Raw genomic sequence first — 12,023 nt, forward strand, 5'->3', positions numbered from 1 at the left:
TTTTTTTTTATCTAGTTTCTAAAAGTTATCAAATTACTTATTAATATATATGTCCATTCGGTAGTTCCGTGTTAAGATTTGATTGGGATTGATTTTGGTGATTGAAGTATCGAAAAACGTCATTACTTTGCAAAATAAAGTACCTTGCGAGCGGGTATCTATTTATGAAATGTTTCAGTTCAGTAAAATATACCATTTACGCACGCTCGTAATACGTTTGTTCTTTCCTTAATGTTATTTAGGTAGCGCTGGACTGTAAAAAGATTAGGAGAATATATGCCTCATTACATCCCGTACAAGGTCTCTATAGACATTCTAAGGTTATTCTGTGAGCCGTCTGCGCGAAAGTCCTGTTCATTTCTGGTGAGAACTCATGTTAGGATTCAACCTTAACCAGTATGTCTATGTTTCATATAACATTGCTACTAGATTGGACGCTAAACGCAAATAGAACCAATAAACCAAAAAATACAATAAGTTACTAGAAGAAATGTAAAGAATTAAATACCAGAGAACTGAAAGTACACGCGAAAGACAAGACCAGCAAATTAAAACAGGCGACAACGATATGAAAATAAATTTAAGTACAAATTGCTAGCGCTACATACATTTGAGTAAAAATGAAAGACTGGGCAGAGCAAGCAAATCTCTCCAAAAAATAAGATATAAGCTAGTATTACAGTAGAAAATATTTTAGTTTTGACTTTTCTGTGTTCATGCAACAGTTAACTGCGTTGAGTATTCTTAAATATATGTAAAGAAAAGAGAAAAAAGCAAGTATCGTATCTGGATAAAATGTAATAATGTATTAGAAAAGTATAATGGTATGGAAGAGAGAAGATATGGGCCTATGATATCTCGTATGTAAGTAGAAGAAAATAATAGATTTTTCTTTGATATGGGGTACAATTTTAAAAATTGTATATTGTGAGTATTTCCATATTTCTGTATAGTTCTGTATTTTCGGCTTTTAGGTCTATAATTATTTTGGTATAAGTAGTAGTAAAATTTCGGATATTTTAAAGTACTCCTTTCAGTACTTTTTATATCCCAAGTGTGATTTTGAACAATTTAACCCACAAATTAAATTTCACCTGAAGCGGAAGTTACCGTTGTCTTCTTCCGGCCCGCATATAAATTTTGTTAAAGCGAATAATATTTTTCTTATTGGTTTCAGATCTATTGTTTTTTTTCTCGAACATTAACTGCTGAAGGTTTCAAATCTCCGACGTGAACAATTTTGTATGATGGAAATGGCTTCACATTATTTCAACTTTGCTTGTAATAAAATTGAAATAAAAACAGAAAACGATCGTATTAAAGTTGAAGTGAAAACAGAAAATGAGTCATTTGAAGAATGTAATTATAAGCTATGTGCTACTAACACTAATGACCATAAAGACCCTCTTGCAGTAAATGTGGAATATAAGAAACGAGAAAGAGCAACGGAAGGAGAGAATATCGATTTACAAAGGAATGAAGATGAAACAATATCAGAATGGAAACTAACTTCGAAAGCTATATGTTTGGTAAAGCGTTTACCAACGGCTGATGCATTTGTAAATCCCGAACATTTTCGCAGAAACATCAGGCCAACATCTTCCGATCTTACAAACATCACTGAAGGGTCAAGCAATCACATGTTTGCCACTATCGGAGACAAGAACGATGACGAAGAGGATGTTCAAGAAAATGATAATCGAGAAGTTGGTAGCAATGCACAGGCTCTGAGGTACGTTTTAATGTATTTATTTCATCTGGTGTTTTCTATAAATATTTCTTTTCAACACTTGCAATACTTCGTGAAGTATTCCTTTACCTTAAACTGTGTTTTTGGAATCGCAAACATTTGAACACATAAATAATGCAACTTAATGCGTAGCGTTCTAAAAGGTAAGACAGTTCGGCACTGAGATAATTATGCAAAGGTAATTGTATATTGCTATAAACCTCCTTGCACCAGGGCCTGAATATCAGGATTGAATACATACACGCTTCTGAGGAATGTCAATATTCGGTAATACGTTTCCTACTACAGGGAACAGTACCTCGCCGAATTATTTATATTTTTCCCCTCTCACTCAAAAAGTTTTCATGATATAAAAATGATACTTTAATATTCGTTTAAATATTGGTTTTCAAACTGTAACATTATTTTATATACAAAACGCCTTAATAATTAAAAATACTAAACGTAGATCACATGAAGGAATTATAGAGTTTTTTTATATAAGATCCTTACACTAATTATCCAGTTTTTTATATAAAGTTACAGAATCCTTTCACTTATTGTGATTGCTTTAATATTGATGTATCATAAACAAACTCTTACTAGACCAACCATAAATTCAACTTTTCCTCTTTTACAAGTAGCTTACTTTATTATATGGCTCATTAGCTAACTGGTAAAAGTTCGTTTCTCACAAGGTTGTATCTTGGGATGGAGTTTTTCATAATATGCACTTGTACCGTCCGCAAAGCTAATAGATAAAATGTTTTTTCTTGCTACTTTTGTATGACATTTGCAGGCTAAAATAATATGTTCGGTTAAAAAAACACTTTCGTTTGTTCTTTTCACACTGACTATGTTACAGGTCGAGGTTGCTCACTGGAAGTGTTATCACCTCCGGCATTGGGGCTATTGGTTCTGTCCTAAATCACGATGGTTCCTTCGGTTTCTTGGAGTTGTGACGTGTTCTCACTTTCTTCATTGGACTATTGTTATGCGCTTCATCTTCTCCTTTAGTCGGCGTCAATGAACATAGGATGTTTAGGCTTAAAATAACCACTCTAGAAATAAATGTTGACAGTTAAGTAGCCCAAGGTAAGAGAATCTAAGAGGATTAAAATTCAATTCATATCGATAGGATTTAATAACATTAGAAAGGAAAAGAATTTATGAATACTTAACTACACTCCTTCGATTTTTTCAAGCGAATACATTACTTCGATACTTTATTTTGCTTATTTATAAACAGCATTATCTATTCTATAAAGAAATGTTATCAAGTTACAACTTTAGGGGTTCTCTTTGTATTTAATGATAATTAGTCACAAAACCGTTTAATGAGAAATATTGAAACTGGTGCTTTGATTGTAATTGTTTAATGAAATGGCAGGCAAATACTCTATTAATATAAAGTGTGCGGTTGTACGTTTATTAAATAAGTAAGCATTAAATTATTTCAATGATTGGCAGTAAGAATTTGATTAACTCCAAATATTAAGAGTTTGAAGTAGACAACTTTTGATAGAAAGTGCGAGATAAAAAAGAGAATGAAGAAGAACGAAAATATTTAAGACTTTCAGTAACATACTGACTTATGTAGGAAGTGACTTCATTTTACCTTCGCTGAAACTTTGCTTTATGCAGTTCTGACTCTTCCTTTTAGGCAAGCTATAACCAATATTCAACCTACATATAAGAGGCCGCGGTGGCTCAGTGGTAGAGCGTTCACCTCTGTTGCTTGGGGTCCCGGATTCTATCCCAGCCTCCGTCAAGTGAACTTTGTGGTGGACAAACACCGTGTGCGTAGGTTTTCTCGGGGTTCTCCCGTTTCCTCCCACTTTCTTCATTTCACCATTTCATTCATTTCTCATAATCACCGTCTCCTTTAACCTAACCGGCATAACCGTGGGACGTAAAACTCACAGATTTCATTTCATTTCATTTTTCAACCTACACATATCATAATGGTGTGATGTACAGTTATTATAGAGGAAGGGCTCGTTTTAGAATTAGCCATAAAGATTCACACTCTGATTGGACACGAAATGTCAACGTTCTTTGTGTTATCTTCCTTCTCACCACGTAAAATTTAATACAATCATGTATTACATTTAAATAAATACACGTAAGATATGTTCATATTCAGCAAGTGTTTCTTAGACATCGAACATAACGGATGACGGTTGACCACAGTGCTTGTTAAGAGTGGTAGAGCATAGTTTTTACCAGGATGGATTGATTTAAATCACTTGATTTTTAAAATAAAAATCGTTGATTTAAATCGAATTCCGAAATAAATGAATTTAAAGTGAATATAAGTAAAATCCCGTTTCTGTTCTGTTATTTCAATCATGGAAGTTAATAATCATAATACAATGAGACTCAAATGTACACTGTAGTATGAAAACAAGTGTCATGCAGAGGATGATTAGGGAAAATCCCGTTTTGAGCAGGTAACGGAGCAATCCTGCTTTATTCTTTTCGTAACATTGGGTTTGGGTTTTGAAATCGTTAATTATTCCAACGAAGAAATCACCGTCGACATTTAAGACGAAAATTCTTTTTTGTGCGTGTCTGTTTGTTTGTTCCCAGATAATAGGGCGTATTGAGAGGGGTCCTGCCCCCTCTCCAATTATTTGGGTTAATTTTATAACTTTAGGCGAAAGTTATGTATTTCATATCGCAAGCTAGTTCTGAGTTTTTGAAAATAGGCTTTTGCCAAATATCAGTAACTTTTGTGGAAAAAAGTATAATTTTGATAAACGTTGCTGTACTTTTTCCTTAATGCTTATCACCTATTTTTAGGTGATAGGGTAGAATCTTCATTATTCGATTAAAAAAGTACCAATAAGGCTTTTTACTTCGTTTTCTTCAAGAGTGGAGGCATTTTAGAACACGTTATGTATGCTTTCACGCCTTTCTGCGTTGAGGCATAGTGTGTGATGACGCCATACATTTAAAAAGATATTTTTTGTTATGCGTATTATTATTATTTGGCGGGTTACATTTTGCATTCAGAAGACTGAAATTTTGCACACTCGTTCAGTGCACCCCTTAATAATTTTCAGATGTTTTCAAATCTCTGCGTGGAAACAGAGGGGCAAAAGTGTTTCAAAAAGGATATTTTTCGTGATTTTCCCGCCTCAGATGGAGACATAAGAATGGTACCGTTTGAAAGGCTGTTCTATTCTGAAGAAAATCATGTACGTACTATGCTCCTAGGATAAATATGGATGTCTTAGGAAACTATTACCTGAGATCCTGTTTTATACGGGAATCTGGGGTATTTGGGGAATATTATTTTTCGCGGGTTTACTTTTGCACCTACAAAATTGAAATTTTGCACATTTACTCAGTGGACCCGTCAGTATTTTTCAGATCTCTATCTTAAAACAGGAGGAGGGGTCCACAGAGGTAAAAATTTTTAAGAAAAAGATATTTTTAACAAATCCTCCTCCTTCCTTTTTTTCGTGATTTACTCGCCCCAGATACATGATGGAGACGTTTGAAGGGTACCGTTTGAAAATTTGTTTTATTCTGAAGAGAATAATGCACAAATCATGATCCTAGGTTAAATAGGGTTGTCTGAGGAAATTTTTATATTCATGCGGGTCATCTGGGGCATTGTGGGAATGTTCTTAGCTCATTGTTAAATAGTTTCCTCACCCTTACTACTCAAGATAGAAGCTTGAAATTTTGTACACACATTTAATACACCCTTAGTATTTTCCAGTTGATTTTGAGATTTGTGCGTTAACACGGGAATCCAGAGGGGATCATTTAAAAAAAACAATAAAAAAATGCCGATTACTCTCAAAATTAACCGCTTACGGGACATCATAGGGAAATGTTAATGTTATCGTTTGAAAAGTTGTTCTATTCTAAGGAGAGTGATGTATGTACCGTGACCCTAGGATAAATAGGGATGATGCTGTAGCTGCTTGACTTAAAGTCTATAATTTACCATTAAAATTAGCCATAATTTAAAACGGTTAAGAAACATTCTTTGGGATTGATATAGGTTAACGATTTGGGATAATTCAAAATTCAACCCCAATACTTTCACTTAAATGGCATAATTGGCATTTAATACTAATTTCTAATGCTTTTTCTTCAGTTCGCGACTTGTATTATACGAAGAGAAAGATTTGATTTAAATCAAAAAAAAAACGATTTACTAAGGTACACCACCCTGGTATTTACTAAGGTTAAGGTACATAGTTGGCTTAGGGGATCATGGTGTGAAGTAGTGAGTGTTTCATGGATGAAGTTTTTATTGACCCATGCTTTTCGGATACACACATCACCTATTTAAATCTGAAATATGTTTGACAGTTTTCTAATTTTTTTTTTATATCCGATTTAAGTGTTCAATAGAAGTACAATATTAAGATTACACGTACACTAGTGATGAGTAATGTCTAATGTTAACTTTCTCACCGATATTTCCGATGGAAATCTCGAACTCCTTACATTGGGATGTTTTAAGCTCATCTCTAAAGGTGTTGGTTATAAGCACTTTATTAATGGCATTTCGGTGGATTCACTAATAACTAATTGAACGTGTAATCCACCTATATTTTACACAATATTACCCTATGCATTCTAGTCCTGATGATTCATTACTACTAATAATAGATAGAAAACTTCTCGACTGGAAGGCTTACGGTTAGGTATTAAGTGTTCCATCTTCTAACAGTCCTACAACTAATGAAATGTTTTTCTCTATTTTCTTCTGTTTCTCAATCTTCAGTTTCCTCTTCTAGGTCTCAATATTATAATTTTAATTTCATCGATTGGTTGTGTTCTTCTTGTTTCTACTTCTCTCTTCCCTTCCATTTCAACTTATATAATGGTATGAAGAGGAAAATTTTTTGTTCGTGTCCAAATCAGTTGGCCTTCCTACCTGGGATGCCGGCTAATTGTGCCAAATTTAGAATGTGTCTTATACGTTCAATTTGTTATTATTTTATTCATTGCAGAAATTACTTAGAATTTGAAATCTTACCTTTTGTTCAATTTTGCATGCAAGACTCGCACATTACGCAGAAATGCAATAAATTTTAGGTGTTCTAGGGATATCAGCCAAGTGAAGTCCGACGATAGAGCCGTCGTTTCAAGAACTGACATCGTTCTCTTCTTCAGGGTGATTATACTGACACCAGTTTATGTGTACTATATACAGTAGATGTAAGGTGGTTGGGCTTAAGAATCAGTGTCTCTGATTGGATGGCCTACACCTTTATACTGATTAATCGTATTCATATATGCTTTCTTTATGACTGGTGCCAATGTCTGGGTGAGGTAAAATCCTGTACCCCTGTTGATATAATATAGCAACTATTGCGGGTTCTTGTACTATAGCAAAAGATTGTTTCATTATCCTATCCCAGTGGTTTGAACTCTTTAAAATAATTTTAGCGTCTGAAAATAAAATTTTATGTCCTTCCGTTATACTGTGTTCCACCAGGGCTATTACTCCGTATGAAAGAGCATGATGTATCTCTCACGCTCCTTGCGTCGATATTCCATTGTTCGTCCTGTTTGTCCTATGTAAGTTTTCCCTTATTCGCAGGAAATGCAGTATACTCCTGGTGTTTTAAGACCCAAATCGTCTTGAACTGGACGGAGTAGGTGATGTTACGTTAGGTTAGGCGGTGTGTGTATGATTTTGATGATGTGTCTTTTCATTATTCTTGAAATTTTTCCAGATAGTTTCCACTGTTTTGCAGGACTGCAGTGTTGACTGGATGTTCAGATTCCGTAGTGGTCTCTTTACTGAAAATGTTCCCTTTTAGGACCAATTGAATGTCATCTTCCTCGTATCCATTCTGCAGTATAACCTTCGTGAGATGTGCAAATTCACTGGAGAAGCTTTCTTGATCCGAGATGGTTTTTGCTGTAAGTGCAAGCGTGCTTATGACTGCGCTTTGGTTTATGGTGAAAGCTGTTTCGATTAAGATAAAGTTCAGTGGATAAGTTTTCTGTAAACACTGTGGACCAGACTTCCATCAGGTTTGCGACGGATGAGGATGTCTGGAAATGGCATGCAGCCTTCTGTTTCTATTTCCATTCCATAATTGATGTTGCTGAGAAATTCAAGGAACGATCGCAGTGCATTTCTTCCACAAGGCCAGATGACGAAGGTATCTTCAATATATCTATAGAAACACGATAGCTTTAATGGTGCTGATTCTAGCGCTTTATACTCGAAGCTTTCCATGAAAACGTTTGCCACTGCTGGTGACAGAGGTGATTTTATGGTAACGCCGTCCGTTTGTTCATAGTACTGTCCGTCGAAGAGGAAATACGTGGAAGTTAATGTGATTTTGAATAAGTCAACAGTCTCCGGCGAAAAGTGCTCACTGATTAAATGTAACGTGTCTTATACTGGGACTCCGGTAAACAGAGAAACCACATCAAAACTCACTAGGGTGTCGTCTGGAGAAATGCGTATGGTGTTCAATATTTCCACGAATTCATATGAGTTCTTAACGTGGTGTTCACACTGTGCTACCAGCGGTTGAAGAAGAGTGGTCAGGTACTTAGCCGGACAGTAAGTTGGGTTTCCAATCGCACTAAGAATATGTCTAATGGGAATGTACATCTTGTGTACTTTCAGAAGTCCATACACTCTCGGTGGTTGGCAGTTATGTGGCGTAATTTTCGTGCGTGTTTCTTCTGGTATGTTGGTTTTCTTCGGAAGGTAGGTAATTCTACGTCCATTACTGGAGGTGGGCTCTTTCTTGAGTTGTCTATAATACGAGTCGTTGAGTAAATCCGACATCTTCTTGCAGACTTTGTTGGATATGAGTAATATGGCGCTGGCAGTACAGTATTGCTGGCGTCTTGACGACGTTTCTTACCTGTTTTTGTTCTTTTTTGTGATGATTGGTTTTTGCATTCTAGCTCTTTTTTAGGGCATGGGTTTTGACAATCTGGCCCTTTTTAGGGCCAAACATAAGTCCTGGAGCGTTTCTTTTGCTTCTTGTAGTGTACTGCTTGTAAGAAAATTATGCCACGTAATTGCCAACCACCAAGACTGTATGGACTGCCGGTAGTACACAAGATTGACATTCCAATGAGAAGCATTCCTAGTGCGATTGAAGGCCCAACTTACCGTCTGGCTAAATATCTCACCCTTCTTAAATCGCTAGTAGAACAGTGAGCACCACGTCAAGAACTGATATTTGTTCGTGGAAATATTGAACACCATACGCATTTCTCGAGATGACATCCTAGTCAGTTTTGATTTTGTCGCTGTGTTTACCAGAGTCCCAGTACAAATCACGTTACATTTACTCAGTAAGCAGTTCCCGCTGGAGACTGTTGATTTATTCAAGATCAGATTAACATCCATGTATTTCCTCTTCGATAGACAATACTATGAACAAACAGACGGCGTTGTTATGGGGTCATCTGTCTCACCAGCAGTGGCAAACTTTTCATGGAAAGCTTCGAGCAGAAAGCACTAGAATTAGCACCATTAAATCCATCGTATTTCTATAGATATGTTGATGATATCTCTATCATGTAGCTTCACGGCATAAATGCACTGGAATATTTTTTTCTTGAATTTCTCAACAATCAACACAGCAACGTCAAGTTTACCATGGGAAAAGAAACACAAGGCTGCATACCATTTCTAGAATTCCTCATTCGTTGCAAACCTGATGGAAGTTTGGGTCATAGTATTTACAGAGAACCTACCCATACTGACCTTTATCTTAATAGAAACAGCTATCACCATAAATCACACCAGAATAGTCATCAACACGCTTGCACTTCAAGCAAGAGCCATATCGGACCATGGGCATGAGAGATGCATGAAGCTGTTTCATCCGGACAAATCAGCGCAGGCGGACCACAGTATAACAAAAGGACATATAATTTTATTTTCAGACACTAAAATTATTTCGAAGATTTCAAACCACTCGGATAATTAAAACAATCCTTTGCCATAGTACAAGAACCCAAGAATATGAACAGGGATACAGTATTTCAACTCACCGAGACACGGGAACTAGATATAAAGAAACCATGTATGAATACGACCAATCAGCGTCAAGCTATAGGCCATCCAATAAAAGACACGGATTCTTAAGCCCTCCCCCCTTACCTCTCCTATATATAGTACACACAAACTGGTGTCAGTATAATCGCTCTGGAAACGAGAACGATGTCAGTTTTTGAAACGTCGACTCTATCGTCGGACTTCACCTGGCTGATATCCCGAGAACATCTCTATAATATTCCCCGCCGGGAAAGCTTCAATTTTTATGTGATAAGTTGTTCTGTACTGTGCGCCTCAGTATGTATTCCTGTGACACTGAATTCTAAAAATATATTTATAACTCAAGAATTATGGATTTTCAAATCTTTAGTTTCTTCAATATTAATTCTAATGATACAAAGCTCTCTAAACATTGCTATGCGAATTTTCCCCATTAAACTAGCTCTCTTCTCGTTCATTTGATTATTTTCAGTCGTGTGTCATATATTTTAACTTATTCAACTTCTCTGTATTATTATTATGATTATTATTATTATTATTAAAAGTAGGAGTAGTATTACTTAAATCGATATTTATGATGATGCTAGTCGTTATCATGTACCCGTCTGTTATGGAATCGGTTTCTTTACTTGCACCCGAAAAATGTTTGACGTTTCTTGTGGTGCCACTTTTTTCCCCGGAGGTAGCACCACATTGTAAGTACAAAGGTTCTTACTTATTCACCAATAAGTGTAGAAGTCTAAATAACACAAATATTATATCACTTCTAATAGAATTCAGTAGTCCTAATAGCCAATAAAGAATATAAAGGTAAGGTCATTACAGCATATTGTGTTGATCTTATTAAATGCATAGTTATTCTTTCACCGACATAATCTTTACGCAGTAGTACATGCATTGTCTTATAAACTACTGGTCATACATATATATATATATATATATATATATATATATATATATATATAGATATATATATATAGATATATATATATAGAAAGATTATGCGGATCGTACTGTAACTCATGAACACAAGATGGGGTAATTTAAAGTAGCAGGATACCAAGTATATTCGAGAAAATATTTGAAAATGCTTACAGATGATAGCGAATGTAGGTAGTATACTGTGTTCTAGAAGGATCGTTGATACCTCCATATCAGGTGGCAACCCTTGTTTACAAGCCAACACAGTCATATTTACCCTAAATTTTGTATAGAAGTGGAACAATATACAGTGCCAGAATGAATTCGGAAAGTGATTCCCTGGATAATGAAGCTCCAAATCGCGACATACTATAAAAGCTTGTCATGCAGATGACGAAGAATTAAAAGCAAGGACTGACTGATAGAGCCTATCAGAAAAAGTAATATGCAGGGGAGGAATCTCACGGAAGAAATAAGCACACAGCCAGGTAACATATCAGTAAAAAGCGATGCACAGGAGAGGAACCTCACTGGAAAAATAAACATGCAGGTAGAGAACTTATCAGAAAAAGTAAACGCAAAGAAGAAATAAATGAATATTCAGGTAAATGTATTGATAGGATACATAAACCAACAAGAGAAAGAAATGATAGAGCAGATAAAGAAGTAAGAAGGAAAGTCTAACTAAACGACTGGATGAAATAAAAGGTGAAGTGAGCACGCGTATTCAAGAGGTGAGAACATGTTTAGAGTATAGAAAGTGAGTTAGTGAAAAATATAAGCAAAATGAATAAATAAGTATGTAAGGTAACCAAGAATTATCCCAAAGTATTGTTGAAACAAGTAAGCATTTCAATGATGTTAATACCGGTTTAACAGGGCAACTTGAACAATTAAAAGGGGGTATAGATGAAGATATCGATAATATAAGGGAAATTAAACAATGACATGACAATTATGCAACAAGAATTAACCCGAGTTGAAGCAGATCATGAAGTGCTATCACGAAAAGAAGACCTTTCATTTGTCAGGATAATATAAACGCGCGTACCTCTAGTAATCATGATAGTGAATTATGGCAAAGTAAACAATTCAAATCGTGTTACGATTGAAGAACAATACTGCGGTTTTGATTATTGTAGAGTTGGCAAATGTAGCAGTGACAGTGTAAAAATATTTTACGACTCTGATCAACGTGTGATAGCTTCAAAGAAGTCCCGTTGTGAAATCAGACCTTCACAAAGCAGTAATGCAGTGGAAGAACGATGCAGATATCAATAGAAAAGGAAAAGCAAGCGCATGGTTCTCTTTTGCATCATATTGGAGATCCAGGGAGAGAGAGGTAGGCAGAAGAAATTT

The 12,023-nt window shown here is 35.6% G+C and overlaps 1 protein-coding gene across 3 annotated transcripts in view; it reads left to right on the plus strand.

Moving 5' to 3' along the window:
- LOC145675792 (uncharacterized) overlaps positions 1-12,023 on the plus strand; it is a 105,980-nt gene that overhangs the window by 12,820 nt on the left and 81,137 nt on the right. The window contains exons 2-3 of one of the 3 annotated variants that reach the window (XR_014129214.1): positions 1,178-1,732; positions 2,595-2,824. The exons of 1 other annotated variant lie outside the window; for it this stretch is intronic. Coding sequence is in view for 1 of the 2 variants with exons in the window: in XM_081746494.1 (XP_081602620.1) it covers positions 1,245-1,732 (488 nt within the window). In the remaining variant the exon portion in view is untranslated. The remainder of the gene's footprint in view (positions 1-1,177; positions 1,733-2,594; positions 2,825-12,023) is intronic. One more of the 3 variants, XM_081746494.1, reaches the window with a different exon arrangement.

The sequence above is a fragment of the Thermobia domestica genome, chromosome 18, assembly GCF_964235325.1.
Source record: "Thermobia domestica chromosome 18, izTheDome1.hap1.1, whole genome shotgun sequence".
NCBI lineage: Eukaryota > Metazoa > Arthropoda > Insecta > Zygentoma > Lepismatidae > Thermobia > Thermobia domestica.